The following is a 27960-nucleotide window of genomic DNA, read 5'->3' on the forward strand; positions in this document are numbered from 1 at the left end:
ACATTTGAAGAAAAATACATTGTTCTAAATAATAAGCTGAAGTCTGACTGTTTTTTCGCCCAAGGCAAGAGAAGAAAGGCAAAAACTGGTGGATGCATAGCCTCAAAAACATGTGAGGCTGAAGCTACAAAACTGGTCTGTGTCCACATCGCCCCCGAAAGGAAAGGGAGACACTCTGAAGAACATAACGAAAAGACCGATTCCAAAATAAAATTCAACTGGGTCGCATGTTTACCGATGAAGAGAAACAGATCAAGGCACGAGGCTCGCACAGGAGACTACGTTCAAAGGAAACAAAATCTCCTTATGGCTTTGTAGCAAATTCTAATGTCCACTGGGTTAAAATGACCAGGTGCTGCCTTTATTGTCCATGTGTCTCAGAGGGAACAGCCGGCTGTGCACCTGGAGCATCAGGACCAATTAATATGAAAACCAAGTTGACCTGAAGCAAAACTGTTCTCGAAATGTCTCCACTGAACAGTCTCCATATCATGTTCAAGTACATTCAGAAATTCTGCACTTCGTGCCCACTGGGAGCAGCATGAGCTTTTGAGTCAGACAATTCACATTCAATCCTATTCCGCTACTTGCTGGCCGATCAGCTTTTGGTCAGGTTGCTCAATCTCCCAGAGCCTCAGGTTTCTCGTCTATAAAACGGAGACCTACTCACAGGATTACCATTAATTATGAAAAACCCATGGCATGACAGACACAGAAGAAATATTTAATAAAGGTCAGCCCTCTTTTTAATTTCCACTTCTACAAAAAAAACATGAACTACCCACCAAAAGAGGCCCTAAGATGAAATCATGTATTTAAGGCAGGTTTTATTAGTTATATAGCCATTTTTGTAACCTGCTCATTAGTTACGTAACCAAAGAAAAACCAAAATCCTTGAGATCTACTCTGTATGTTAAATCAGGGAGCTGTTTTTTGTTTTTTTTTTAAACAGTACTTTTTTGTTTTTTATTTTAGAGAGAAAGAGAGAAAGCAAGCGGGGGAGAGGGGGAGAGGGACTGAGAGAGAGAGACAGAGAGACAGAGAGACAGAGAATGAATCCCAAGCAGGTTCCATGCTCAGCATGGAGCCCCATGTGGGGCTTGATCCCATGATCCTGCGATCATGAGCCAAGTCAAAATCAAGTCAAATGTTTCACTGAGCCACCCAGCACCCCAAGGAGCCGTTGTTAATTAGGGAAGAGATGCCCAAGGACCTCCCTCCAACTCATAAAATTACTCTTATCACAATAGCACGGATTCTAGGAGCACCTGGGTGGCTCAGGCAGTTAAGCGTCCGGCTCTTGATTTCGGCTCAGCTCATGATCTCACGGTTTTGGGGTTTGATCCCTGCATCCAAGTGCCACACTTGACAGTGCAGAGCCCACCTGGGATTCTCTCTCTGTCCCCCCCCAAATAAATAAACATAAAAATAAAAAAATAGGGGCGCCTGGGTGGCTCAGTCTGTTAAACGTCCGACTTCAGCTCAGGTCAAGATCTCGCAGTCCGTGAGTTCGAGCCCCGCGTCGGGCTCTGGGCTGATGGCTTCCGATTCTGTGTCTCCCTCTCTCTCTGCCCCTCCCCCGTTCATGCTCTGTCTCTCGCTGTCTCAAAAATAAATAAAACGTTAAAAAATAATAATAAATAAAAAAAAAAATTAAAAAAAAATTAAAAAAAATTAAAAAAACCAGTATGGGCTTCAGCTGTGTGAACGTGGGCAAGTTACTTAAGCATCTCCAGTCCTCTCCTTCTCTGTAGAAAGGGGACACAGACAGAAGCTGTGAGGTCCTACATAAAATAATCCCTCAGCACAATGCCTGGCACGTGGTAACAGAAACTTCAGTTGCCCAGCACAGATTTAGAAAGATCAAACTCAACTGCTAACCAATCGAAGACTAGTGCTCTGAGGCAGGCAAAAAGGTGATGTGGAAGGGACTTAGACACAGTGCTCACCCCTGGTTGCACTCTATGTATCTCGCTGCAAACTTCTCCATCAATCGATCAATCTTCTGGGCTTCCCCAGGTAGGCGGAAACCTTCCAGAAATGTCCGCAGGGCTGAGACAAACTCCTTTTCACAGAAGTCAAGTTGGTCCACGTAGGCATACATCACTTCCTTGTTGAACCTCGTGCTCTCTCCCAGAAAATCACCTACCTGGGTCTGAAACATATGCACCCACTCACATCTAGAAACTGTCATACGTGAACCCGCAGTAAGGCACACTTCAGGCAGAGTGGAGAAGGCAAAACACCCTGCTCTCAACACCCAGAACAGGCTGGCCCACTAGAAAAGCTGGGCGACTCCGAGCCTGCCCACCCGCCCAACCGGTCCGGGCTCAGGCTATCCTGCCGTGGACGAAGCAGGAGGAGGCAGCATGAGAGACTTAAAGATGGCAACACGATGAGACGCACTCAGGAGGGGGGTTAGCTGCAGATGGGCAGCCAGAAGTCTCCAGCAGTCAAAGGGCACTTCTAGTTCTGACGCTGTTCCACCAAGAACACAACTACCTCTTGGGAGCTTTTTGCAACGCTGGAGCAAGTAGGACTGCTGTCAGCAGGGGTGTGGACAAAAGCCACTGCACTCAGGGTCAGTCACACTGTAGGTTAAAGCCGGAAGGGTCTCAGAATCACCTGATAAAACCTACACGCAAGTGCCCCACCCCGAGGCTTACAGAATCGAGGCGCTCCTCCTGGTGCAGGAATTGGGCAATATCTTCGACGGACGTTCCCAGCATGCCCTGCTCCTGAAGGAACTGGATCCCTCTCTTGGGTTTCTTGTTGAAACTGTTTTGAGAAGAGACAGGACATGGGTTACTTATTTCAACGCCTGGAGAACAGAAAAAGCTGGCACCTGAGCCATGAACAAGTCACGTTTATCAGCTTAGGAAGGTCGTGTGTGTCCTGGCAGCTTCTCCAAATTCCGCCTTTAATTTCTGACCTAGCTGTAGCAGAGTCTGACGGCTGTCACCCAACATCAGTTCTCCTCTTCTCCCACATGAACAGAACTCAAGGATGTTTAGCCGGGCACACGACTACCTGAAATAAAAACTACATTTTCCTGCCTCCCTCAAACAAAGTATGGCCATGCGATAAAGTTCTGGCCTGTGACATACGAGCAGAAGTGGTGTGGGTACTTTCAGGAAGGAGCCCTAAACAAAGCTGGCTTGGCTGGGAGGTATATTCTTTTTGCCCTTTCTTCTTTATTCCCTAGGATATATGGGACGGCTGGTGCTCCAGCAGTCACCTTAAGCCATGAGGTAACACGGAAGGTGAAAATTGTGTTAAGGATGGTGAAGCAGAAAAAGTAAAAGAGCCTGGATCTCTGATGTCCGTAAGAGCCAATATAAGAGCCCTAGACCGTCCATGTTGGGATTTCCTTTACCAGTGCTTAAGTACTGTTTGTATTTCCTGTTAAAGGTAGGCATACTTAACTATGTATAAATTCAACTCACTATTTACCAGGCCCTGCACTGGAGAAGGCTATTCACGTGTCAGCACGGACTGGGGCAAAGGCTACAAGGGAAGGACATGGATAGTGTGCAAGCAAGAGCAGCTTGGGACCTGTGCAGACAGGTGGCTACAGAAGGCCTCCTTGAGGAAGAGAGGTTTTGCCAAGTCTTAAGGAGGAAAAAGACCCACGAGTATTCCAAGCAGAGGGCACGATGGTGAAAAGAGCTTGAGGTATTCAAGGGACTGAAGTGTATCTTACGACGTGGATACCAGCAGGAGGATGAGGTCAGTGAGGGGGACCCAGAGGTGGGATCAGGCTGTGATGAGGAGAGAGACACCTGGAATGATTGTAGGCAGGGGAGTGGTATGACCTGATTTAAGTTTTTAAAAGATTAGCTCCGGGAGAACAGACTGGGGAGATGCCAGTCTGGGGAGAGCAGAAATAAGACCAACACTTCAATTAATAAGTGAGTATTCTAACATCAACTTTTTTTTTTTTTTTTAATATTTATTTACTTTTGAGAGAGAAAGAGAGACAGAGTGTGAGTGGATGAGGGGCAGAGAGGGAGGGGGACACAGAATCCGAAGCAGGCTCCAGGCATTGAACTGACAGCACAGAGCCCAACATGGGGTTCGAACTCATGAACGGCAAGATCGTGACCTGAGCCGAAGTCAGATGCTTAACTGACTAACCCACCCAGGTGCTCAACTATTTTTTTTTTTTTAATGTTCTATTTTTGAGACAGAGAGAGAACAAGTGAGCATGAGCAAGGGAGGGGCAAAGACAGAGGGGGACAAGGATCTGAAGTGGGCTCTGTGCTGACAGCAGAGGGCCTGATGCAGGGCTCGAACTCACAAACTGTGAGATCACGACCTGAGCCGAAGTTGGGACACTCAACTGACTGAGCCATCCAGGCACCCCTCACATCAACTTTTAAAACAAACTGAATTTACTAAGTTAACCAATCATTCAAAATTTGGACATGATGTAAAACTGTGCTTATATATTTTTGTGTGTGAAAGACTGGAAAGAAATACATTAAAATTTACCAATGATTGTGATAATGATGTGCTTATATGGGAGAATGTCCTTCTTTTTCACAGATGTAGGGCTGAGGTATTATGATGGGTGTAAATTACTTTCAAATGGCTCAGAAAAAAAGATACACAGATAACCCTAATAGGGTAACATTAATTCTTCTGTGTGTTGAAATTTTTCATAAGATCTAGTTGGAAAATAGATATCAACAGTGATTTCCTCTACATGGTAATTTCATGAATGATTAAACATTCCTGTGTTGTACTTCTATTTTCTGAATTGGTTTAACTTGTTTCATTAGGAAAAATAAAAATAAAAAGACCAGGCATCAGTTGCACGAAGCTGTTCAATTTCAGTCTCGATGTCCCTCTCCCTCTCCCACTCCCTCCCTCTGCCTGGCACAGTCGAGCTCAGCTGCAAGTGCCAGCACTGCCCTTTTGTGACGGGCATTCCCCTCGTGGACTCAGTCCCAGGGGATGTGGCTTTGTCAGAGGCCCCAAGAGATTCGGCTGGAGTAGCAGCCATACTCACAGCTCGATGCCGTGTTCAATAATCTCCTTTTGTTGCTTGATGACCTCAAACTGCTCCGGATCATCTTGGACAGCCATCTGGGTCCCTGAGGACACTGTGGACTCCATGGATGTCACACTGCTCCGTCTGGCCATGTCAAGGCCTTTCCCGTCCCCCATTTCCTGATCTGTGGGCCTCTCCTGACCTGACATAAAAGCAAAGGAAACCAAATAAGCAGATGGGATACAGACACACCTGAGCTCAGATGGGGCTCTGTGGTTTCCTTTCCCAGACCTATAACAATAAAGCTTGTACTGGAAGAATCACAAGCCTGAAAACTTGATATCACTCAGATACTTAAAAACTTACTTTTTTGTTGAACTTGATAAGCTAATTCTAAAAAGTACAGAAACTGTCAAGACACTTGAAGAGCAGTGGCTAGGAAGACCTGCCCTAACAGGTACAAACTCACTAAGAACTCAAGGCATCTGAAAAGGCTGGTATTGGCACAAGAACAGACAAATCCATGCAACAGAATAGAAAATTCAGGAACAGGCTTCCTTCTGCAGGGAAATGTGTGTATCATAAAGGTGGTGCTTCAAGGTGGTGAGGGAAGGAGAGACTACCAAAAATATGTCAGAACAACTGTCTCTCCATTTGGGAAAATGACATTAGAGCACAACTCACACTATTCCCCCCAAATTCCAGATGCATTAAAAAGCAGAAGCTTTCAGGTAGTCTGAAAACTACAGCGTTTTGCTAATTCTGAGACAGCGACACAAACACAGCTTTCCCCAACAGTCGGAAGCAGCCTATCGTGAATGGAGGTGGCGGTGCAAAGTGCTCTCTCACCGAGGCTGGTCTGGTGGTTGGGATTGACATACAGGTCTTTGCTCCATTCCACCATGCACTTGAGAATGGACACGAGGCACTCCAAACCTTTCTTCCTCAGACTGAGCTCCTAAAGGACAGAAGGGACACAGCACAGAGGCTTAACAGACAAATTGAGTGCAGACATCTACAGGGCTCTTAGGGAATCCTGCGAGGATACAAGATAATCACCGACATTCGGTGCTATTAACCACAGAACCCAAGGAAAAATTAACAGGTGACGTAAGTATTAAGGGCTCATCGCAAAACCCCTGAAACTCTACCGCTGTTCATCACAAACACCCTAGCAGCAAAAATGTGAGATGTGTGCTTTCCAAAAATGAGCAGTGTTATCTGCCTTTTTTTTTTTTTTTAAAGTAAACTCTACACCCAATTAGGGGTTTGGACTCACAACCCCCAGATCAAGAGTCATACGCTCAAGGGTGCCTGGGTGGCTTAGCTGGTTGGGCATCTGACTCTTGATTTCTACTCAGGTCATGGTCCCAGGGTCATGGGATCGAGCACCATGTTCGGCTCCACACTGAGCGTGGAGTCTGCTCAAGATTTTTTTCTCTTTCTCTCTCTACCCCTCTCCCCTGCTTGTGTGTGTGAGCTCTTAAAAGAAAATGAATCTTAAAAAACAAAACAGTTGCACACTCTACCTACTGAGGCAGCCAGGTACACCAAGTGTGATCTGAATTTTTAAAAGGAAGCTATTCACTGTTTATATAATTAAAAAAAACACTTAACACTTTTCCTTTTTAAAAAACCAACAGGGTCTTAACGAGTGACTGCCCTCCCTCCTGAAAAAAAAGAAAAGAATTTTACATCATCCAGCAAATGAGTGATTCTGGGCATATTCTTACTCCTCAGACACTCACAAATGCATTCCATTTTAAGGTTTACTCTACAAGTAAATAAAAATACTGTTTGTTTTTAAGTAGCATTCCTTAAAAAATCGAATGTGAATCACAGATAACCTAAAGAAATACAAATAGTTTAAGACTCAAAACAGCATCTAAGGTGGCACAGCTCTCTCTGCAAGTCTAATGACAGCTATGGACTTTCTACGGAAAATGCCCATACACCAGAATTGTACCCATAATTCCAGGCAGTGCACAGACCTTCTGACCAGTTCCCTCAGAGACCTTAGGTTAAGATCCTGTTCTCTGTGTAGGCACACTAACGAGGCAATCTGGTAAGAGGCAACGTCCTTTGCCTTACTGGAGCCTGGGATCCTGTTTTCACTCAATCTTTGGAACGGTGATTAAGTGTGAACTCACTTCCTATAGTTCTAGGCTCAAATGTCACCCTGGAGGGACTACCCTCATGACCCCATTAAAAGTGGCAATACCCTCACTTCTAGGACTCCTTTATCCCCACTTTATTTTTCTCTACAGCTTATTTCTTCATTGTCTGCTAGTAAGTGTCATGACCACAGCAACTGTGCATGCTCATGGGAGTGTCCTTTCACCACTGTATTCCAGCACCACGGACAGCGCCTGCCTGGCACAAGGTCATGCTCCGTAAATGTTTACTGAAACAAACGCACATTAAGTAGAAATGGGTGTTCTCAGTGTCCTTACCTGCAGAGGTGTCATCCCCAGCTCATGTCCACTTCTTCCCTGAGCGATTTTGGATAAATCGTTTACGAGGCGCTCAAAAATGTTAGCAGCATTTAAATCACAGTCGTAGTTGACGTAAATATCTACAACACACTGGGCATCTTGGAAAATAACACACAGATATTAGAAATTCTGATCAAACACACAGAGCAGTTACATTTTCTTATCACATGAGATTCCTTTTATAAAAATGCTTCCCTGTAAACTACGGACTCGGGTGGACACACCTCCCTCAGGAAAAGTATGTCATACGTTCTAGAAGTCGGGAGGCCCGCTTTCCAGGCCTGCCTCAGCACCGACTGAAATCTCAGGCATCTCATTCCACCTCTCCAAGGCTCACTCTCCTCAAAAGAAGTAATGATTGCCTGATCCACCTCTTAAAGTTATGTAACTAATGAAATCATGCTTGATGACACCATCAAGCTATCAATCAAGAGGGGGCTTGATTGATAGCCCCACAACTGTGCGTTCATAAGGTAAATCCAAATTTACCTTAGCATCCAACCAGGGCTTAGCAGCACCAACACCTTGGGTCCTGTGACTAACAAACTGTTCAGTTTGTAGGTAGAGTGACCAAGTCTCCTAGTTTGGCAGGATGATGGGGTTTCCCACGATGTGGGACTTTCTGTGCTAAGACCACAAAGTGCCAGGCAAACCGGATTGAGCTGGTCATCCTCTAAGGGAGAAGTGGGGCAGGACTAGACAGTACGTTAGCAGTAGCCTTTAAGGTAAGGATTTCCCAGCACTGCATTAAAACTCTAACAGCATAAAGTAAAGGGCTCAATCTGGATTCTGGAAAATCAAAGCTTCAGAAGCATTTCTGGGTAAGTCAATGGATGAGCACACCCTCAGGGTGAAAATACCTGCACAGATCCTTGTCAGAGTCTGAATGACCATCCACCTGTGCTCAAAAGAACTTGTTGATGTTTCTAAAATGTTCAGGAAAATCTCTTTGAAAAAGACCTACATGGCATGGAGACAAAGGAGGACACCAATTAATCCAGTTTAAATCAGGGCTCAAAAACCCCAAAGGCTTTAGGGGATAGGCACAGTGAAGCAGCCTGGGTAGAAGTAAAACAGCAATGCACACACGCACTGCTGAGGCGCACTGGAGCCCCGGCCTCCGGTGGGAACGGCTAGTGGGGTGGGGTGGGCCCACGGTGACCTGGAGAACATGGGCCCCACCGGAAACAGGACCAGCTGCTCCTGAGCAACGAGTAAGAGGAGCTGCCAGGCACAGTTATGTGCACTAAGTTATGATTTTGAGAGAAACCAGAAATCTGGATTTTCACGTAAAATCTGACTTCTCGATTTGCCAACTATTTAGGTTATTTCAAACAATTTATAGGCTAAACATGTTGAGGGGACTGAGTCCAGCATACAGACCATTTGATTTAAACTTCTGGTTAAAATGAAACGCATGCAAGATTCTGGGGCAAGGACTTTTAGGAAAAAGTACTCTCTTGCTCATTCAAAAAGTCCTTCTTTGGGGTGCCAGCAAGTAGACTGTGTAACTCTAGTTCCTGGAGACTGTGTCACCAGGGGTTAACTGAGTGTAAGCGTCATCATCATTAAAAAAAAAAAAAGTCATTTCAGAGCCCGTACCTCTATCTGCATTTTCAAGTGCATTTTAAAGTTTGAGAGAAGAGTAAGAAAAATGGCAAGAGAGAGCTCAAAGACATCAGGCACTGAAGAGACGCCGTTTTTGGACAACGCCACACAGAGATACTGCTTGATCGCGTTGATGAACATCTCGTGAGTCCTGAAGACGGGGCCCGCGTTCTGCAGCACGGACAGGAGCAGCTGCAGGGAGACCACCTTGGAGCGCAGCTCGTGGGATCTGGGACAGAAAGTGAGAAACGGTGACGGCGCTGCAAGATTCCATTTCAAGGAGCATGTTTCTTGACAAGGCTTTGCTTCTCTACCAGTGGGTAGCGTTTTCTGAGAGCCAGTGAGGTAAGGATTGTCACCTGCACCTAAATGCCAAGAGAGTGAGGGCAGATGGCATGAGGTGGGCCCTCCCGGAGGACTGTGAGAACCGGAACTGCCAACTCCTGCTTTTTTTCTCTCCGTGCCAAAAATAGGGAATACAGCAGGAGCAAAATGAGTGTAAACTGACTCCAGAAAGCTGGTTCTACAACTAACCTAATAGAATCAATTACTTTACATTATACATGTGAAACTAAACGTGTGTCCTGCTCCATGTTTATGGAGAATGCAAACAGTGCTCTTTATCCACCTGTCTCCTGCTCCCCACCACCACCCGCAGGGCTGCAAAGAAAGGGAAATTTTCCTGAATCATCTCCTTAATGGTCATTGTGTCTCAACAGAAAAGCTGAAGATTATTATTAGCAACTAATAATAACAGTGACTATAAAACTCATAAAGTGCAGGGTCCTTGCACTCAGGATGCGATTACATCATCTCATGTAATTGATCCTGCAAGGCAATTTTCCACATTCCCATTTTTTCAGATGAGGTACAGTAATTCATATGGCTGTGGAGTTGGTCTCAAGCGAGCTAGGAGGGAATGCAGCTTTCCGGCTCCAAAGGGCTATCATCCTTGCAGTAACTTGTTCACTACAAAGAATGTTTTGGCTTCTCTGGGTTCAATCTGAGTCTTAAATCTGTACTCAGGGAAGCAGAGGTTTCCAATGAGGGCAGGGAAGTGAGGTTTGTACACATCCTGCCTCTGCCCACCCTGCTCTGGATTAATAAATTCATTAGTTAGGAAACAGAGGGGGCACATTCAATATAATGACTATTTTTCACACACAAACCAAGGAAAGGAACACCGGGCAAAATCTTGGTTGGTGTGGGCACAGAGATAACACATCATGAAAGGGCTGTCGGGACACCAGGAATGTGGAAAGCTGTAAATTCCTGCATTTGCAGCAACCATGGGAGAAGGCACTGAGGTTTTTTGGAACCCCCAAGATCCTCCGGGGTTATCTGGGTTATGTTATACACAGTCAAGAACTGCTGTCCGCTTACTTTGGATCTGGGGGGCCTTCACCAAGGGGCTTCATGGACAGCTTGCAAAGGGAGCGAAACACCAGGAAGGCGTCCTTCTGGAGAATGTGAGAGAACCTAGCGGCCACCTGATGTCCCTGTGCATCTGATTCCTGAGATTAGAAACAAATAAGAAAAAAATCAAACCGTCAAAACCAAGTGAGAACTCTTCTCAAAAATAACAAATATAATTATCTCATGGAAATTAAAAATTTTTTATTTATTCAATGGGGGAACTGAGGAATGTGGGGAAGGGGACAATACGTCAAAATAGGAGCGATAGGGGAGTCATTATAGCAATTCTAAAACCTTGTTCCTTGTCCTTTAAAAAGTGGGTATGGATGACTTAATGATAAATGAGCAAACATAAAACCATTAAAAATCTAAGACAAATACAGTTGACCCTTGAACAACACGGGTTTGAACTGCACGGATCCACTTATCTGCAGATTTTTTTCGATAAAGTACTGTGAATGTATTTTTTCTTCCTTATGATTTTGTTTAGTCTATTGTTAGGAATATAGTATATAATACATATATATGAAATATGTGTTAATCAACTGTTTATGCTATGGGTAAGACTTCCAGTCAACAGATTAGTAGTTAAGTTTTGGGGGAGTGAAAAGTCATATGCAGATTCTCGGCTGCCTGCCCCTAGCCCCGGCATTATTTAAGGGTCATGTGTGTAAGTAATTCTATTAGCTTGGATAGCAGTATTTCTAAGAACACTATTGCAGGGTAGATAGGGGAAAATGACAGGCATTTTAAAATATACTTCTTTAACTAAAAAGACTATATTTAAAAATTAAAAAAGTATTTGTAACATACAACAAAGATTAATACGCTCAACATACGAAAAGTTGTTATAATTCATTAAGGAAATACAGAAACCTTCCACCGAAATGAAAAGCAGGCAAAAAAAACATGAACAAGCAATTTACCAAGAAATGCAAATGACAGATTCACCTAAATAATCTTACTACTGATTATTAAGGCAGGATCCTTCTCCCAACAGACTAGCAAAATTCTGAATGAATTCTATTGCCCGGTTTTAATGAGGGAATGGGGAAATGAGCACTGATAGCCTACAGGTGGGCAGAAATTTGAGCATTACCTTCCCAGCAGGCTAATGTGATGTTAAGGAACAAAAGCCTTAAAGCTTCCAACTCGTGACCCAGCAATATCACTTGTAGGAATTTATCCTAAAGAAAGAATTAAGGACGTGCACAAGATTTATCTATAAGGATGTTCATTATAGAACCATTTCCTGTGATAAAACTGAAATGACATAAAAACCTAATGGGGAATTGGTAAAATAGATTACGGTAATCTATATGACAGAGTTTTACATGACCACTTAAAAAATTTGTTAGGTCTATACGTACTCATGTGGAAAGATGTCCATAAAATAGTGCTGAGTGAGCAAAGTAAGTCACGGCCTGGTATACAAGGCATGTGTCCTCATATAGATTTAAGTACATCCCTGTTAGTGCATCCTTTCTTAATGGAAATGACATAACCCCATGGGGACTGCAATAGACTGAATGCTTATGCCTCCCACCCCCATTCATAAACTGATATCTAATCACCAAAATGATGGTATTTGGAGGGTGGGGAGTTTGGGAGGTGATTATATCGAGAGGGTGGAGTCCTCATGAATGGGATTAGTGTCCTTATTAAAGAGGCCCAGAAAGCTCTGGGCCACAGTGAGAAGACAGCCATTAGTAAATCAGGAAATGGTTTCTCACTAGACACCAAAGCTGCTGGTACCTTGATCTTGGACTTCCTAGCCTCCAAAACTGTGAGAAGTAAATTTTCATTGCTTATAAACCACCCAATCTATGCTATTCTGTTATGGCAGTCCAAACAGACTAAGACTGGGACAGGTATCAGTACCTGGTGGAAGGATGGGGGGGCGGGTTGAAAAAAATCTTATTCTTTTTATGTATAAAGCACAGACACACATATAATACATAAACAGATATCCAGTTTATCAGTGGCTTTAAAATTCATGAAAGGGGGTGGTAAGTCAGAAAAAGGAATATATAAAAAGGCTTGGGGGGTGCTAATAACGCAAAAGGTTGAGAAACACTAGTAAAAAGGTGCAGGCAGTGGGTTCAGGTGGGATGTTAACGTCATATCTCTCCCTGTTTTGAATGCTTACATACAGCATTTTCAAGAGAACAACAAAGCTATTAAAGAAAAATAATATGGCAGACAGATCTAGGAGTCTGAAAGATGTTCGTAACACACATTAAGTTTAAAAAGTAGGTTACAAAACAGCATGTATCTCGTGTGATTACATCTAACTGAAAAAAAAATATGAGAAGGGGAGAAAAATCTAGAAGGATGTAAGTAAAATGTTGGCCAAGTGTTATCTCTAGGTTAGGGGATTATAGATGACTTTTACTTCCCTATTTTTCCTCCTCTGTATTTTCTTATTCTTCTGTAACGAATGTATATTAAAGGAGAAGAAAAAGGGCAGGAAATCTAAGTTTTTACAAGTCTGAACAACAAGCGTTAACAACAATGTCCTATACAACCAACAGTAACACATTCCGAGAATGGAACCTACTAATAATACAAAGCGTATCAGGCCAGGACTGTGTGACTAGCTGAACAGGGGTTGCTGGTTTTCACTCGCTTCTTCTGCTAGAGATTTAAATCTGCATCTTCTAAAAAAGGAAACTTCGAGAGGCATCTGTATGGGAGGATCACCAGCATACCAGATTATCCGCTGATGACAAGGACTGTCTGTCGTCGGCTATCCCGTTGGTCTGTGAATCTTCATCAGCTGCTGGGGGCACAGCACACTCCTGGGACTCCATTTCACCTGGGACCCTCTCAGGTTCTGTCAGACTGTGCTTTTGTGCTGCTTCTTAAAACACAGGTGCAGAAGTCATCACCAAATTAGTACTTGGTCTAAAAGGTGGCCTGACCCCAGGAAGAAGTTATTCACATGATTTGCCAGCTCCTGCTTTTTCCCTTTTCCCTTCGCACTACCTTAAGAACTGACACAATATCGAAAAAGGCTTGGCCAAAGCGGTGCTTAGACTTTACATGTGTCCATTATCCACAGTCCCATTCCCTGGAGGTTTCATTCATACCACAGTCCACGTCAGTGGTGTCTCTAGAATTCAGCAATACAGCGGCCTACCCACCCCTGTCCACTTCTGGAAAAGGTTAGAAGCAGCTAAACCTGCAAAGCACAGATTTTCGTTTTTAAAGGGGCTACTAATATAGGTGTTAAAGAAGAGCCATGTAAATGAAAAGAATTTGATAGTTATGACAGAAGACCTTAGCCATGGAGCGGAGGAAGAGGGGGACCCCCCCAAAAAAAAAAAAAAAAAAGATCTGAGCTTCCTGACAGCCATGTGAAAAGGGAAAGATAAAGAATTAAAACTATTCTATTTTACTTTTTTTAATTTTTAAATGTTTATTCATTTATTGAAATAGAGACAGAGCATGAGTGGGGGAGGGGCAGAGAGAGAGACAGAGACACAGAATCCGAAGCAGGCTCCAGGCCCTGAATTATCAGCACAGAGCCAGATGTGGGGCTCAAACCCACAAACCATGAGATCATGACCTGAGCTGAAGTTGGATGCTCAACCAACTGAGCTAACCAGGCACCCCAAAACTATTCTATTTTAAAGACATTTCTACCAGAGTGTACATTTTTATGTTCTATTAATTTAATTCTACATTACATAAATAATGAAATCTATGAATACAGATTGGTGGTAACCTAAATTAACAAAAGGACAGGGCTTAGAGCAGTGTATCAAACTTCTTTGACCATGACCCTCAGCAAGAAATGCATTTTAATGGCTTGCCTGGGTGGCTCAGTTGGTCAAGTGTCTAACTTCAGCTTGGGTCATGAGCTCAAGGTTCTTGGGCCCGAGCCCTGCGTCTGGCTCCACGCTGGCAGTGCAGAGCTTTCTTCGGATTCTCTTTCTCCCTCTCTCTGTTCCTCCCTCCAACACGTATGTGTGTGCGTGTGTGTGTGCATGTGGGCTCTCTCTCTCAAGGTAAAAAAAAAAAAAAAAAAAAAGACCCAGTACACGTGTGCATATAATAACTGAAGCACGTTTCATGAAACAGTGCTTAACATTACCATCGTGATGTATTCAGTTTCTGTTCTATTTTCATTTTATTCTCTCTCCTTTAAGAAAGGCTGATTGTAACCCCTGTTAAGTTAATGATTTCTCAATCCACTAATGGTTTACTGCCCCTGGAACCAAGTGTTCAACACAAAGGCACTGACGTAAGATTTGGGGCAAAAATAAAGAAAAAACTCATCCAACAGTCATTCTGAGCTATACAAGTTTAATTCCACCAAAACCACACCATAAAACTGAGGCAGCTATGAGTGAAGACTAACAAAACAAAGGTTCCCTGTGCATCGGATACCCACTGACATGATACATCAATGGTTGGCCATGAACATTCAGCAGCACCTCAGGACTCCCAGCCACTCCTGGGAAAAGCTGGATATATATGGGAATGGCTTTCTGTTTTTCGTGTGGAGCGCCCAATTCTAGCACCGTCAGACTGTGCTTTCTGAACTCTGAACCTGGCCCTAGTGAAAATAAAATTAATCACTAAAAAGAAGTAATTTCTGAGTTCCACATGAAAGATGGGCAGATACAGGCAGACTCAGTTTCCATGACTTCACCGAGGGTGGGCACTCCACCACTAAAATCATCTGCCCAAGGACTTTTTTGGAGGAGTGTGTAGGAAGAAAGGCTGGGCTCTTGGTTCTTACCTTTAACAGCAGATGTGACCACATCTTCTAAGATCTCCTTGACCACCTCCTGGGCTCCGTCATCAGTCCCTACACACACCCAGAGACATAAACAAATACATATGGGTATTTCCAGGAAAAGCAAAGGAAGGGGCAGAAGGTCACATCTCAAAAGGCAAAGGGGTCAAACGAGTCCTCTCCAAAGCCAAATCGGATTATGCCAACGAAAAACAAGTCCTGTGCAATCTGGAAACTCTCAGGCAGTGTCTGCCATGACTTTGAGTTTCCTTTTGTGGATCTCTCTTCCTTCTTAAGTCACAGCTATGCGGTCAAGGGCCCTCTCCACCACCCCAGAGTTTGAGGCAGGAGCTGGATCTCATCCAGCTACGCTGCTCAGCAGAACAAAAGACAGGGCTTTCTCTTGTGCCTTCATATCCAGTACCCCAGGGCCTTGGGAAGTGACATGCCCCCTGCTGCCTCTACTCCTCCACAATCTGACCCCAGAACTCAGCATGAGACTTCTAATGTGGTGAGGATTTAGTAAATTTTAAGTAAAATTATTCTGTACACTGTTAATACTTAAGCAAAGAGCTTCAGCACCGATTGTTCTAAAACTAGTTTTGGGAGAACTAGTAAACAGTTCTGGACTTGACTTTTAGGAATAAACATTACTGCCTTGTCAAACATCACACTGACCAAAACTTAACGGAGCTAAAATACCCCTTTAAATTCTTCCTCAATGAGGACTTGCAACCAAGCCCTTATTTTTATGAGTTCTGTGCTTGGCCCAAAAGGTCCTAGAGAGCAGCACAATGTATTTTCATTTCCACTGAGCACTTGACCCACCCAAACTATTTATTTGCTCCCCCTCCCCGACCACACACACATGCCCCAAGCTTTACGGAGGTACGACTGACGAATGAAACTACATAATAAGTATGTAAATGGCTAAGTAAATCTCTGGAAAACGTTGATGTTGTGTGCCCTTTTCTTAGAGGGCAAAAAAGAGCTTGAATGAAAGAAAGTCCATAGCCGCAGTGACAATCTCCAGTACCCACATCTTCACCTAAACAAGAGGAGTTAGCCTAGCGCCGCGTGTGACCATACTTCGGGCATCCTTGTACCACCTTCGCCATTTTCACACATCACTCGTATCAGTATATTACACGTGTACATTTAACAGTGCTCTTTACATTAACTCACCTTAAACAAGAATATTCACAAAACCACAGGTTTCATGCACTAATTATATTCTCTGAATGCATGTTAAAATAAACGTGTAACTATTAAAATAAAAACTGTTTATGCATGAGCCACCTAAAATCACCTCATCTACATGTGACAAGATGTTTCCAACTTCCTTCCCAGTTCCAACATTCTCTGATGCTATATGTGCTGCTCCCCGCCACCCCCACCACAACCAAGCTTCACTGAGGTATAAGCGACAATTAAGACTTGTATATACTTGGGGCACCTGGGTGGCTCAGTTGGTTAAGCATTCAACTTCGGCTCAGGTCGTGATCTCACGGTCTGTGGGTTCGAGCCCTGTGTCGGGCTCTGTGCTGACAGCTCAGAGCCTGGAGCCTGCTTCGGATTCTGTGTCTCCCTCTCTCTCTGCCCCTTCCCCCTGCTTGCGCTCAGTTTCTTTCCTTCTCAAAAATAAACATTAAAAAAAAAACCCCAAACCTTGTATATACTTAAGGTACACAACTTGATGATTTGATATACATATACACTGTGAAATAATCACTACAGTCAAGCTAATTAACGCATCTATCACCTCACAGTTACCATTTTCTTCCTTTCCTGTGTGTGGTGAAAACACGTAGACCTACACTCAGCAAATTTCAAGTGTACAACACAGTACTGTTAACTATGTTTATACTGTTGGCATTTTGCACCTCCAGAACTCTGCCCCTTACATAACTGAAACTCTGTACCCCCGACTAGTACCTCCCCATTTCTTCAACCACCATTCTACATTCTGTGTCAATGACTCTGACTACTCTAGGCACCTCATCTATGTGGAATCACACAGTATTTTTCCTTTTTTCTTTTTTTTTTAATGTTTTGGTTTTGAGAGAGCTCAAGCAGGGAAGGAGCAGAGAGAGGGGGACAGAGGATCTGAAGCAGGCTCTGCGCTGAAAGCAGCGATCCCAATGTGGGGCCCTAAGTCATGAAATGGGAGATCGTGACCCGAGCCCAAGTCAGACACTCAACTGACTAAGCCACCAAGGTGCCCCCAGCAGTATCTGTCCTTTTGTGACTGGCTTATTTCACTTAGCACAATGCCCTGTAGATCCATCCATGTTGTTACAAACATCAGGATTTTCTTCTTTTTTAAGGTGGAATGGTATTCCAGTGTGCGCGTGCATGCGTGTGCGAGCGTGTATGTATGTCTGCACTTTATCCATTCATCTTTTGACATTTAGATTATTTCTGTATCTTGGCTATTATGAATAATGCTGAAATGAACACGGGAGCGCAGATGATCTCTTCAAGATCCTGATTTCATTTCCTTTGGAGATATACCTAGACATAAAACTTCTGGGTCATAAAGTAGTTCTATTTTTAATTTTCTGAGAAACCTCCATACTGTTTTCCACGTGGGCCGTACTGATTTACATTCCCGCCAACGGGGCACAAGGACTCCCTTCTCTCCACATGCTCACCTAGCCCTTGTCTTTCACCTTTCTGATAACAGCCATTCTAACAGGTGTGAGGCGATATCTCATTGTGGTGTTGATTTGTATTTCCCTGATGATTAGTGAAGCTGAGCACCTTTTTAAGTATCTGTTGGCTATTTGTATGTCTTCTTTTGAGAAATATCTATTCAGGTTCTTTGTCCATTTTTCAGTGGGTTATTCGGGGTTTTTTTGTTTGTTTGTTTTTGGTTTTTTTTGCTGAGTGGTATAAGTTCCTTGTATATTTTAGATATTAACTCCTGATCAGATATATGGTTTGCAAATAGGTTCTCCCATTCCACAGGATGCAGTCAAGCTCCACTGGTTGTTTCATTTGCTGTGCTTATGCACTGTTTTTAAAGACGGCTGAATTAGCTGTGAACATTTAAGGACTGGGAGACATGTCATAAAAATCCAGATGTGGCTTCAGAAAAATTATCTGGCAACATCAGGCCACAGTGGCTGGACCCAGGAGTAACTGCCCCCTGTAGCCAGGGTGTGAACTCTGCAGATGTCCTGGTGCCTCGGTCCTTGCCAAGGTCAATGGTCTTTCATCCACTGAGGACAGGTGCTATCACAGTCAGCAGGAATGTGACACATGTCTGTCAAGAGTGCGGAAAAAGGGAGACTGACGGGGCTGGGTATTTGAAAGACATCAGAGAGACAATGTTCCCTTGTGGAAGTGACTTCAACACGGTAAGGAGGAGTGAAGGCTCTGGAGCCAGTGTGTCTGGTTCAGGTCCCCACTCTGCCACTTCCCAATGTGGGGACTTAGGTCGCCTGACCTGCTCGAGCCTCAGTTCCCTCAGGAGCGAACAAGGACGATTTCCACAGCACTTACCTCTGGGGCCTCGTGAGAATTCAATAAAAATAATACCCAGAAAGCGTTTCAAATGGCGCCCGGAGAGTGAGGAGCGCAAGGTTCATTTTTCTTAGGCCTGCAGAGTGTGACTGTGGTAAGATGCTCATAAGGTGCCCTCAGGACAGAGGACGTCTCATCTCTGTCATCTGCCTGGCCCTGGAGACTAAGTCCATACTGAACTTTCCCAACTAACCACGCGGAAAGCAGTTTCAGTTACTTCAAGCCATCACTATCTTTCATTCTGAAGAATGTCCATTTCTACAGGGATCTTCCTCTTCCCTCACTGCAGTTTTCCACTTAAACAGCATCAGGCCCACCATTATTTGGAGGGATAACAGTGTTTAACTCATTTTCCTCAATAGGCTGGATCCATAATGGCACCTGTACAAAATCAAAATATTCTCGGGCTAGGAAGGGGTGGGAGATAACAGGAAGCCCTAATTCCAACAGAAGGTTCCTGCACAGGGAGCTGCTGCTGAAGAGTCCCCAGAGAGGCCCAGAAGTAGCAGGACTTCCCACAGTACCCCTGGACTGCTTCATGTCAGCCTGGGATAGGTCTCAGGAGAGGCCTTTCTGGATGACATAATAACCACTGAGAAGTCTGCTGTGTTTAACTTTCAAGCATGCTGTCAAATGTTAGGAAACCAAATCAAATCAAATCCTTGGAAGGTTCAGAGTATACTTAAACACTCCGGTTTTGCTGGTTCTCTGGGATGTCCAACAGTCACCATTTGGCCATTACTGATTAGGCACCAGATCCTACCTGTTTCATAGACTCTGTCCCTAAGAGGGTCACCTTGAATACGTTCAGATGAAAGAAAGCCTTGCTGCCATTCCCTCCCTAGCCAGCAGGAGAATAACCTCCATGGTGGGTACACCAGGTCCTGACTCATATCCTTAGTCCTCTAACAGAGCTCTAATTTTGTTTTGGAAGGGGCTGTCCCTAGATTCCTGGCCATCCTAGCAGAGACGGTAGCCATCTGACCAAGTTGCAGCCAATGAGGGGTAAGCGCAAATTACTGGGGATTGCATCGGGTTCCAGAAAGTCTCCTTAGAAAGGGGCATGACTCAGCCGGGAGTCCTTTAGTCCCACCCTCTTCCTCCTTTCTGCCTAGAGCAAAATGACAGCATCTGGAACCATGAGGTAACCTGGAGGATGAAAGTCACAAACTAAGAATAACCGGGGAAAAAATGGAAGGAATCTGAAACAGACCCACCCACATCCCTGCTTTCTGTCCAGCGAAGCAAGGACCATGGGGGGTGGGGGGAGGTGGGGTGGGAAGATGCACTCACTCATTCGTGCAGTTAACATATTGTTAACATATTGAGTGCCTACAAGTTTGGCACCGTTCCAGGCGTTTGGACTCTATCACTGTTTAAAATGAAGATCCTGATCCTCATGGTGCTTACATTCTAGCTGGGATAGTAAATAACTATACATGCTGTGTCCTACAGCGCTAGGGGAAAAGTAGAGTGGGAAGAGGCAGATGTGGGATTGGAAGGGACAAATGTGAACCCATGGTGACAAGAAAACGTGACATGCCTGTTTCCTAGAAACTGGGGTTTGGTTGTGCCCAATGTCCAAGCACTTGGTAACATGTAAGAATACTAGAGGGAAAAAATCAGGGAACATAGCTGTTTGCTATCACATTCCAGCCACACACCAGTATGGTTCCTCGACAGGAAGAAATACATTAGGCAACCTCCTGTTGCACAATAAATGTCCCTTATACAAATGTTGTAAGCCCATGAGTTGAAGCCTCCCTGCCAGACAGCCTGTGTCAAGAACAGGTCAGAAAGGAGGGGGGCCTGTGGGTACATTTTGTTATTTTCATAAAGTGTTGTTCTGAGACAATTTTTGTCTTCTCCACAAAAAAAAAAAAAAAAAAAATAAATAAATAAATAAATAAATAAATAAATAAAAATAAAAATAAAAATAAAATAAAATTCCTAAAGCAGAAGATCGGGTGCTAACATGGAAAATAGGCTCATGTTATTCTACAGGACCGTGCCTACTACCTTCACATCTGGTTACCATCTTAACTCTTTGCCACTGTTCCCTAACTCCTTTTTGAAGCTGAAATTTACTTGAAAGCTAATTATAGCAAACACTTACACAGGTCCCAGGGCCAGTCACTGGTCTCATTGGACTCTCACAGACCCGCAGGGCAGGTACTAGCTGTAGACTCATTTTACAGATGAGGAGCCTGAGCCCAGAGAGGTTAAAGATTCTCCCAAGGTCACAGAGCTACTACAGGGTAGAGTCATGGTCTGAAACCAGGCTGTCTGATCAGAATCTCCATATTGGTTGAAAAGAGGATAGCTTTTCTCTAGTGTATAGTACTTAGGGACTGGGTTGTTTTTCTCTTAAAGAATGAGATGCAAGAAGAAAAAATGAGCTAAGAAATGTTTAAACCCACAGGTATTTATGTACCCACAATACTCATTAGCTGTATAAATGCAAAAACGCTAATGTCTCATGCATGGTGGGAGTCAAAAAGTCAGGATCTTAAAAATGATCTTAAAAGAAAACAAGAAGTGGGGGGCCTGGGTGGGTCACTCAGATAAGCGGCCAACTTCAGCTCAGGTCATGATCTCCATGAGTTCGAGACCCCTGTCAGCCTCTGTGCTAACAGCTACGAGCCTGGAGCCTGTTTCGGGTTCTGTGTCTCCCTCCCTCTCTGTACCTCCCCCGCTCATGCTCTAGCTCAAAAATAAACATTGAAAAAAAAAAAGAAAGAAAACAAAAAGTGACTGCTACTGGGTACAGGATTTCTTTTGGGTATAATGAAAATGTTCTAAAATTGACTGTGGTGATGACTGCAAGCTCTGCGAATATACTAAAAATAACTGAAGTGTACATTTTAAACAGGTGAATTTCTGGTACGTGAACTGTATCTCAATAAAGCTGTTTTTTAAAAAATCGACAAGACTAGCCAGGCAATGAGGAGGAGTGTAAATGGACAAATGGGGTGAGGTCCCCTAGGGAGACTGCTGGCTGTGCCCCCAAATTCACAGAAGCTAGCATATCTTAGGTTCAAAGATCATTTTGTAAGTTTACAAAGAGCAATCTAATGCATGTCTTGGACAAGCTGATAAAAATTTACCAAATGATTACTGACTTATCAACTTAGAATGAAAAACTTCTCAGCGGAAAGAGATACTCAAGTCTGCTGGTGAACTGTCTCCATGTATGCAAATTTCACCGTGGGAGGCAAGTGATCCCAGGAAGGCCGTGGGCAGGGTTCTCGGTGAATTAAAAAGGAAAATGTATGTGGAGTGCTCAGATGGAGAACTGGGTGCCTGACACAGTGACCAGCTGGTGAGGGGCGGCTCCAGGATGGTGAGGACTACAGGACAGACCCCACAGAAGGGCAGGCTGTGTCATCTCCATCGCAGAGACACTAGAGCCCGGGCCTCTCAGTGGGCCTCGACAGCCTGGACTCCAGCCCAGGGTGCCGTCTCCCAGCACCGTCCCCTCCACCACCTGCCTCTCACGCTGTCCTTCCTCTTTGGCTTCTATGGCTGCTCAACCCCTTCTTCTGAAGGAGAGGTTCTTTCTTTAGAGCTACATCTTGAGAACCAGAAGCCACTCACTCTTTTTAAGGGGAACAGACCCACTTCCATTCTGACCCACTATTTTGTGGGTTTGCTACTGGATTCTTACCGGCAATCCGGTTCCCATATTCTCGGGAGAAGCCTTGCAGAGGACACCAAGTACTGGCAACAAAACCCACAGCAATACAAGAATTACAAATCATTCTTTGTTACTGCAGAAGTTTAAGTTACGGTGTTTCTGCAAAACCGCATTTTAGAAATCAAGCTTTTTCCCCCCATTCATTCAAAAAAATGCATTTACTGACAGTCTGCCGTGAGTGTTGGGCACCATTCCGGTGTCGGGCACACAGTGGTGAACACAGCGGTCTAGATCTCAGCCCAGGGATAAGTGAACATAAATCCTTCAGTGATCTCAGGTAACAATAAGTGCTTTGAAGGAAAGAAGAGAGGCTGATGGGGCAGAAGGAGTGGCAGCTTCAGAGAGGGTGATCAGTTCAAACAGGGATACCTGAAGATGGGGGCGGGCGGGGCAGAGAAGGGACAGGAAGTGCAAAGGCAACAAGAGTACGCATGGCACTTTCAAGACAGAAACACTGCCTGCACACTGGGTGGCAAACAAGGGGGAAAGAGGTGTAAGAAGGGGATAGAGAGGTGGGCAGGAGCTGGTCACACTGGGCCTCAGAAGCCACGGGGCAGTGAGGGCACAGATTTCATTCTGAATAGGATACGATGGGAAATTACCAGAGAGGGTTGGCTGGTGGGGGGGGGGGGGTGCTGGATCTAATTCATGCTTTTAGGACATCACTTTGGATGCCATGTAGAAAATGGGCTATAGTGGAAGCACTTTCCTGCAGCTAAAGAGACTGACATTTGTATCTGCACAGCTACGCTTACTACCTCGCATGTGTTTAAATATTAATACTTATGGATTGACCACAGCCTGATAAGGGTTACAGTAAAAACCTGGTCCTTGCCCTGAAAGCTTAAGAAGGCAAAGACGGTAACAGACACAGAGGGTGGGCCAGTAGTTTCTGAGCACGTTCCCCGAGACACAGGGCAGCAGGACCGAGGAGACAGCAACTCTGTGCTGGCGCTCAGGCACATGCCAGTCTTAGTGGCAACTGTTTCTTTTGTCCTTTCCTTGAGTAAAGACACAGAAAAACCTTCCAGCAACAGCACTTGGTCCGCTCCTGTGTATGCCAAGCATTCTGATAAATAATAGAGGAACAAAAGCTCTCAAATATGCATGCTTTCACAGAACACACGACCAACAGAAACTGCCATCAATAATGGGACAGAGGAAGAGATGAGATAAAGTATAAAGATGGGTCAGATATTTCATGCAGACCAAGCAGCCAGAGTGAAGAATTACTGGACAAGTATCATCGGGAAGGTACCTTCCTGAAAAAAATATGAATTTGAGAACTGGTTCATAAAAACTGCCCAGGGCAACATGCAAACATTCAGAAATACTCTTATGATAATCCAATCCACCGTCTCATGCCTGATGCTTCACTTACGTGGAGACTAGAATCAGCTGTGGGATAGCTCTTTCATTTAAAAAAAGCAAACAAAAAACCATGCAACGTACTAGGTCACAGAAGGAGAAAACAAAGCTATCTGTCTGTCCATCTATCTGCCCGCTCGCTCATCCGCCTTCCTGCTTCTTTCACAGATGTCCACGAGTAGCCACTAACTACCAGGCTGTGGGCACAGTGCAGAGATCCCGTCCGTGTATACGTGACATGACAGATGAGGTCCCCTTGTCCTCCCCTGAGCAGATAAGGCAGGCACTGAGTGACTAATTACCCAAACAGTTAACCACTGGGAGAGAAACACCCCAAACTGAACCCACTGCACTGAAGCTGTAGCCTGATGCATTCCAGGGGCTATTTAGAGAAAACCACGCAGCTGACATCGGACATCATGCCTTGCTGACTATGTTCAAGAGAAAAGCAGCAGGGAAGGGGAAGGCCCAGAAATAGACAAGCTGCTATCAGAGCTTTCCTGCAGATGTTACCAGGCTCCTTCAACTGCCCCTCAGACACAAAATAGGTCCCTCTCACGGTGGGAAAGGGACATTGCCCAGGACATACCTGACAGCGACGGGCCTCTTTCTCCAGGTACATCTCCGTTCTCTGAGCTCTCTTTTCCAGAACCACTCCTGGCATGTTCACCATTAGTTAAATCTGTCTTTTCAGGAGTCGTTGGTTTGCTTTGTGCCTGGCTCTGCTTCAAATGACTGAACTTTGGGGACACTGTTGCAGCTTGGATCACAGGGGATTGGGGTTTTGACTGGACTGGTTTTTCCAATTCTCTGGCCTCCTGCAACTAAAAGGCAACAAAAAAGGGATTCGATCTAAATGGTCCCAGCATTGAGGCACCTGGCTGGCTCAGCTGGTGGAGAGTGCGACTCTTGATCTCAGGGTTGTGAGTTCGAGCCAACCCCTCCCCCGCCCTTGGGTACAGAGATTACTTAAAAATAAGAAAATCTTAAAAAAAAAAAAAAAAGTCCCAGCATTTTGAGAAGGATCGGAAAATATGCCAGCCTGTTGCTTAAAAAAAAATCCAACCAGAAGGATAACATTTTAAAAAGGAGATAAATTCTTTTGATAAAACTCAGAACAAATTCTCAATGTTGATTCCAAAACTCATGCTAGTTTCTCTGCCTTTTAAAACAAGAACAAAAACAGAATTCAGAGGAAGAAGGGATAAACTTTAAAGTGAAACAGTCACATATCAGAAGATGTTGCATCCCTAGGAGCTGATAACTGCTACCACTCACCACTTGGTTTTCCATGCGGGTGAAAATGACGTTCAGCATCTGAGTAAGGGTAGCCTTGGCAGTGGTTTGATTGATGAGATTTTTGCTGGCCAAATAGATATTGTAACATGTCCTAACTGTCTGCAGAATAGTACCCTCATGAATTTCAATGTGTGGGGACGTCACCGCTGTCAGAAGAGCCTAAAACGAAAACCCACAACATTCACCTTCACAAACACCCACCTGCTTCCCATCCTCCCACAGCCAAACTTTCATACAGGGTTTAGCTTTGTTTTGGTTTCATAAATTTTAAGATGGCTCTGCACACGAAAACTCCCCATTGCTCTGAGTTTAAAGATAATTATTAACTCTATAAAATCCAAATTATTTGATGCTAATTAAGTTGTGTTGAAGAGGGCTTTCTACCAGTTTACTTTTTTAAGAGCCAAAAATACAGACCATTCTCTCAGGAGGGAAACTGCTCTAATTCTATCTCGTCTATATTAATCACAAAATATACAGGTTTTGATAGGCGGTCAGTGTCCTAGTTCCCTGGAGGGTTTCCAAGAGAGCTTTGGGAGTGGCCAACACGGAACCATCCCACACAAAGCTAATACAGTTAGGACTTAAGATCTGGAATGTTGGCTACACCCATCCAGATCCTGTTTCCCAACAAGCAGATGGTACTACTACATGCTAAACCACTCCTGGCAGCACAAATGGAATGGAACAGGGAAATGGGATAAATGGGATGGGGGGAGGGGTTGGAATGGAACAGGGAAATGGAATGGGGGCGGGGGTGCAGGACAAGGGGCAGACTGGTATAAGATTATCAACAAGGACCCACTGAGAAATGGCAGATTGGGAATCCAGAATTTCAAGGAGAAAGACCAGGAGATTTCAAGCCGATCCAATTGACAAGCAATTTACATTGTTATTAGCGGAACTGTTTACTCTGAAAACACACCTGGTTCCACTCTTCTTGTCTCAGCCTGGGCTAATAAATTCTGACACTTAACAAAAGATGTAAGTGATGCTTACACTCTTCTGTTCCAGCTCAGCACCACCTGAGACAACTAACACACGGCAAATTAGAAATCCAAATTCCCAAAAGACACTAGCTTTCTTATTTAAAATCCAGATCAGGCAAACAAACAGAAATACCTTAATTATTTGTAACTGAACTCCTTCATCGGTCTGAGGGCCCTGAAAGCAGTTGCAAATGGTTTCAACAATCCTGTCGATAAGCCGCTTCCCTGGGGCTCCACTGTCGGGGGCGTTGCCGGTGATGTGCCCATATGCGATGAGTTTCTAAATACAGAAAGAACAGACATGAAAAGTTTCTGCCTGACAAGGACTGAGGCTGCCCATGGCAGCAAAGGAAGTGCTTAACCTCTGGTTCCCACAGATGTCTCTGTTCTCCCGGGGCACGGCGGACACAGCCACCCTCTGGGCACAGTGTTCACCCTGTGTCCCCTGGCAGGAGAGCCTCAGGATGGTGAAACGGTGTCCAGTGGAACAGAGTGTAGGACAATTGCCAATACACAACCACTAGTGCGAAGGACCGAGGGACTAAAATCTGTACGGAATAGAGACAGGAAGTCATCAGTGCGAAACGGGCAGTGATTACTCACGAGCCCACTTTCTTTCTGAAGTGATAAAGATGGTCTAGAATTTGATCGTGGTGATCGTTGTACACCTGTCAATGTACAAAAATCACTGAATTGTACACTTTCAATGGGTGACTTGTGTGCATATAAATTGTATCACGAGCCGTTAAAAATCCGTATGTATGGATTTTTCTTTTTAAAAGGAAAGATACATAGGAAACAACTGATCATGTGTCTTGCTTGAGGGGGAACTCAATTCTGCACCTATGTATTAGACGTGTGTCAACCCCATGGCTGAAGAGGTGAGGGGTCACTTGGGCCATGCCCTCTGGGTCAGGCGACAGACTGGGTTGCAGAGGGGCTGCCTTTCAAAGGCCTGTGCCACCTCACTCATGACCTGGATTTCACCACAGAGAATCTGAAAGCCAGAAAGGAACCCAAAGGTCAGGGGCAGGATGATTTCCAAGCCTCACAATCACCTGAGGGAGCCCACTACACATACGGATTCCCGGACCTCAACCCGGACCTGCGGAATCGTAACTTCTGGGGTAGAGCCTGGGAATTGGTGTTTTTCTCCAAGCTGTCCAGGTTATTTTGAAGGCTGCCCAGATAAAAGAATCACTCATCTGACACAACCCCTCTAGGATATGTGACTTCTAAGGCATTCTCTGCTTCCACTGACTCAAAGACTCTTTAAAATGCTGTTCTACTCCCTCTCTCTCTGACCCTCCCCCATTCATGCTCTGTCTCTCTCTGTCTCAAAAATAAATAAACGTTAAAAAAAAAATTAAAAAAAAAAAAAAAAAATGGGGCGCCTGGGTGGCTCAGTCGGTTAAGCGTCCGACTTCGGCTCAGGTCACGACCTCACGGTATGTGAGTTCGAGCCCCGCGTCGGGCTCTGTGCTGACTGCTCAGAGCCTGGAGCCTGTTTCAGATTCTGTGTCTCCCTCTCTCTCTGACCCTCCCCCATTCATGCTCTGTCTCTCTCTGTCTCAAAAATAAATAAACGTTAAAAAAAATTTTTTTTTAAAAATTAAAAAAAAATAAAATAAAATGCTGTTCTATTTTTTACCCTTTTTGGTTCCTGATTGGTCACATCCTTGCCTCTACACACACAAAATGACACAAGGTCCTAAGATTATCTACGGTGCTAGGAAAACCTGCCACTCTGCAGAGGCCGGACTCCGTTTCTCACTGGTTTCCCCCATCACTGACTGTGGAAGCATCGCCATTCAGTA

The 27960-nt window shown here is 44.4% G+C and overlaps 1 protein-coding gene across 2 annotated transcripts in view; it reads right to left on the minus strand.

The window, feature by feature from the left end:
* ARFGEF2 (ADP ribosylation factor guanine nucleotide exchange factor 2) overlaps positions 1 to 27960 on the minus strand; it is a 98741-nt gene that overhangs the window by 47895 nt on the left and 22886 nt on the right. The window contains exons 4-16 of one of the 2 annotated variants that reach the window (XM_042930732.1): positions 26277 to 26423; positions 25134 to 25313; positions 24445 to 24679; positions 15266 to 15334; positions 13227 to 13375; positions 10483 to 10613; positions 9094 to 9328; positions 8352 to 8451; positions 7450 to 7589; positions 5846 to 5954; positions 5015 to 5198; positions 2667 to 2778; positions 1950 to 2155 (exon numbers count right to left, since the gene is read on the minus strand). In XM_042930732.1, coding sequence (XP_042786666.1) covers positions 1950 to 2155; positions 2667 to 2778; positions 5015 to 5198; positions 5846 to 5954; positions 7450 to 7589; positions 8352 to 8451; positions 9094 to 9328; positions 10483 to 10613; positions 13227 to 13375; positions 15266 to 15334; positions 24445 to 24679; positions 25134 to 25313; positions 26277 to 26423 — 1997 coding nt within the window. Of the gene's footprint in view, positions 1 to 1949; positions 2156 to 2666; positions 2779 to 5014; positions 5199 to 5845; positions 5955 to 7449; positions 7590 to 8351; positions 8452 to 9093; positions 9329 to 10482; positions 10614 to 13226; positions 13379 to 15265; positions 15335 to 24444; positions 24680 to 25133; positions 25314 to 26276; positions 26424 to 27960 lie in introns of both variants that reach the window. The other variant, XM_042930731.1, reaches the window with a different exon arrangement.

This window comes from Panthera leo, chromosome A3 (assembly GCF_018350215.1).
Source record: "Panthera leo isolate Ple1 chromosome A3, P.leo_Ple1_pat1.1, whole genome shotgun sequence".
Taxonomy (NCBI): Eukaryota; Metazoa; Chordata; class Mammalia; order Carnivora; family Felidae; genus Panthera; species Panthera leo.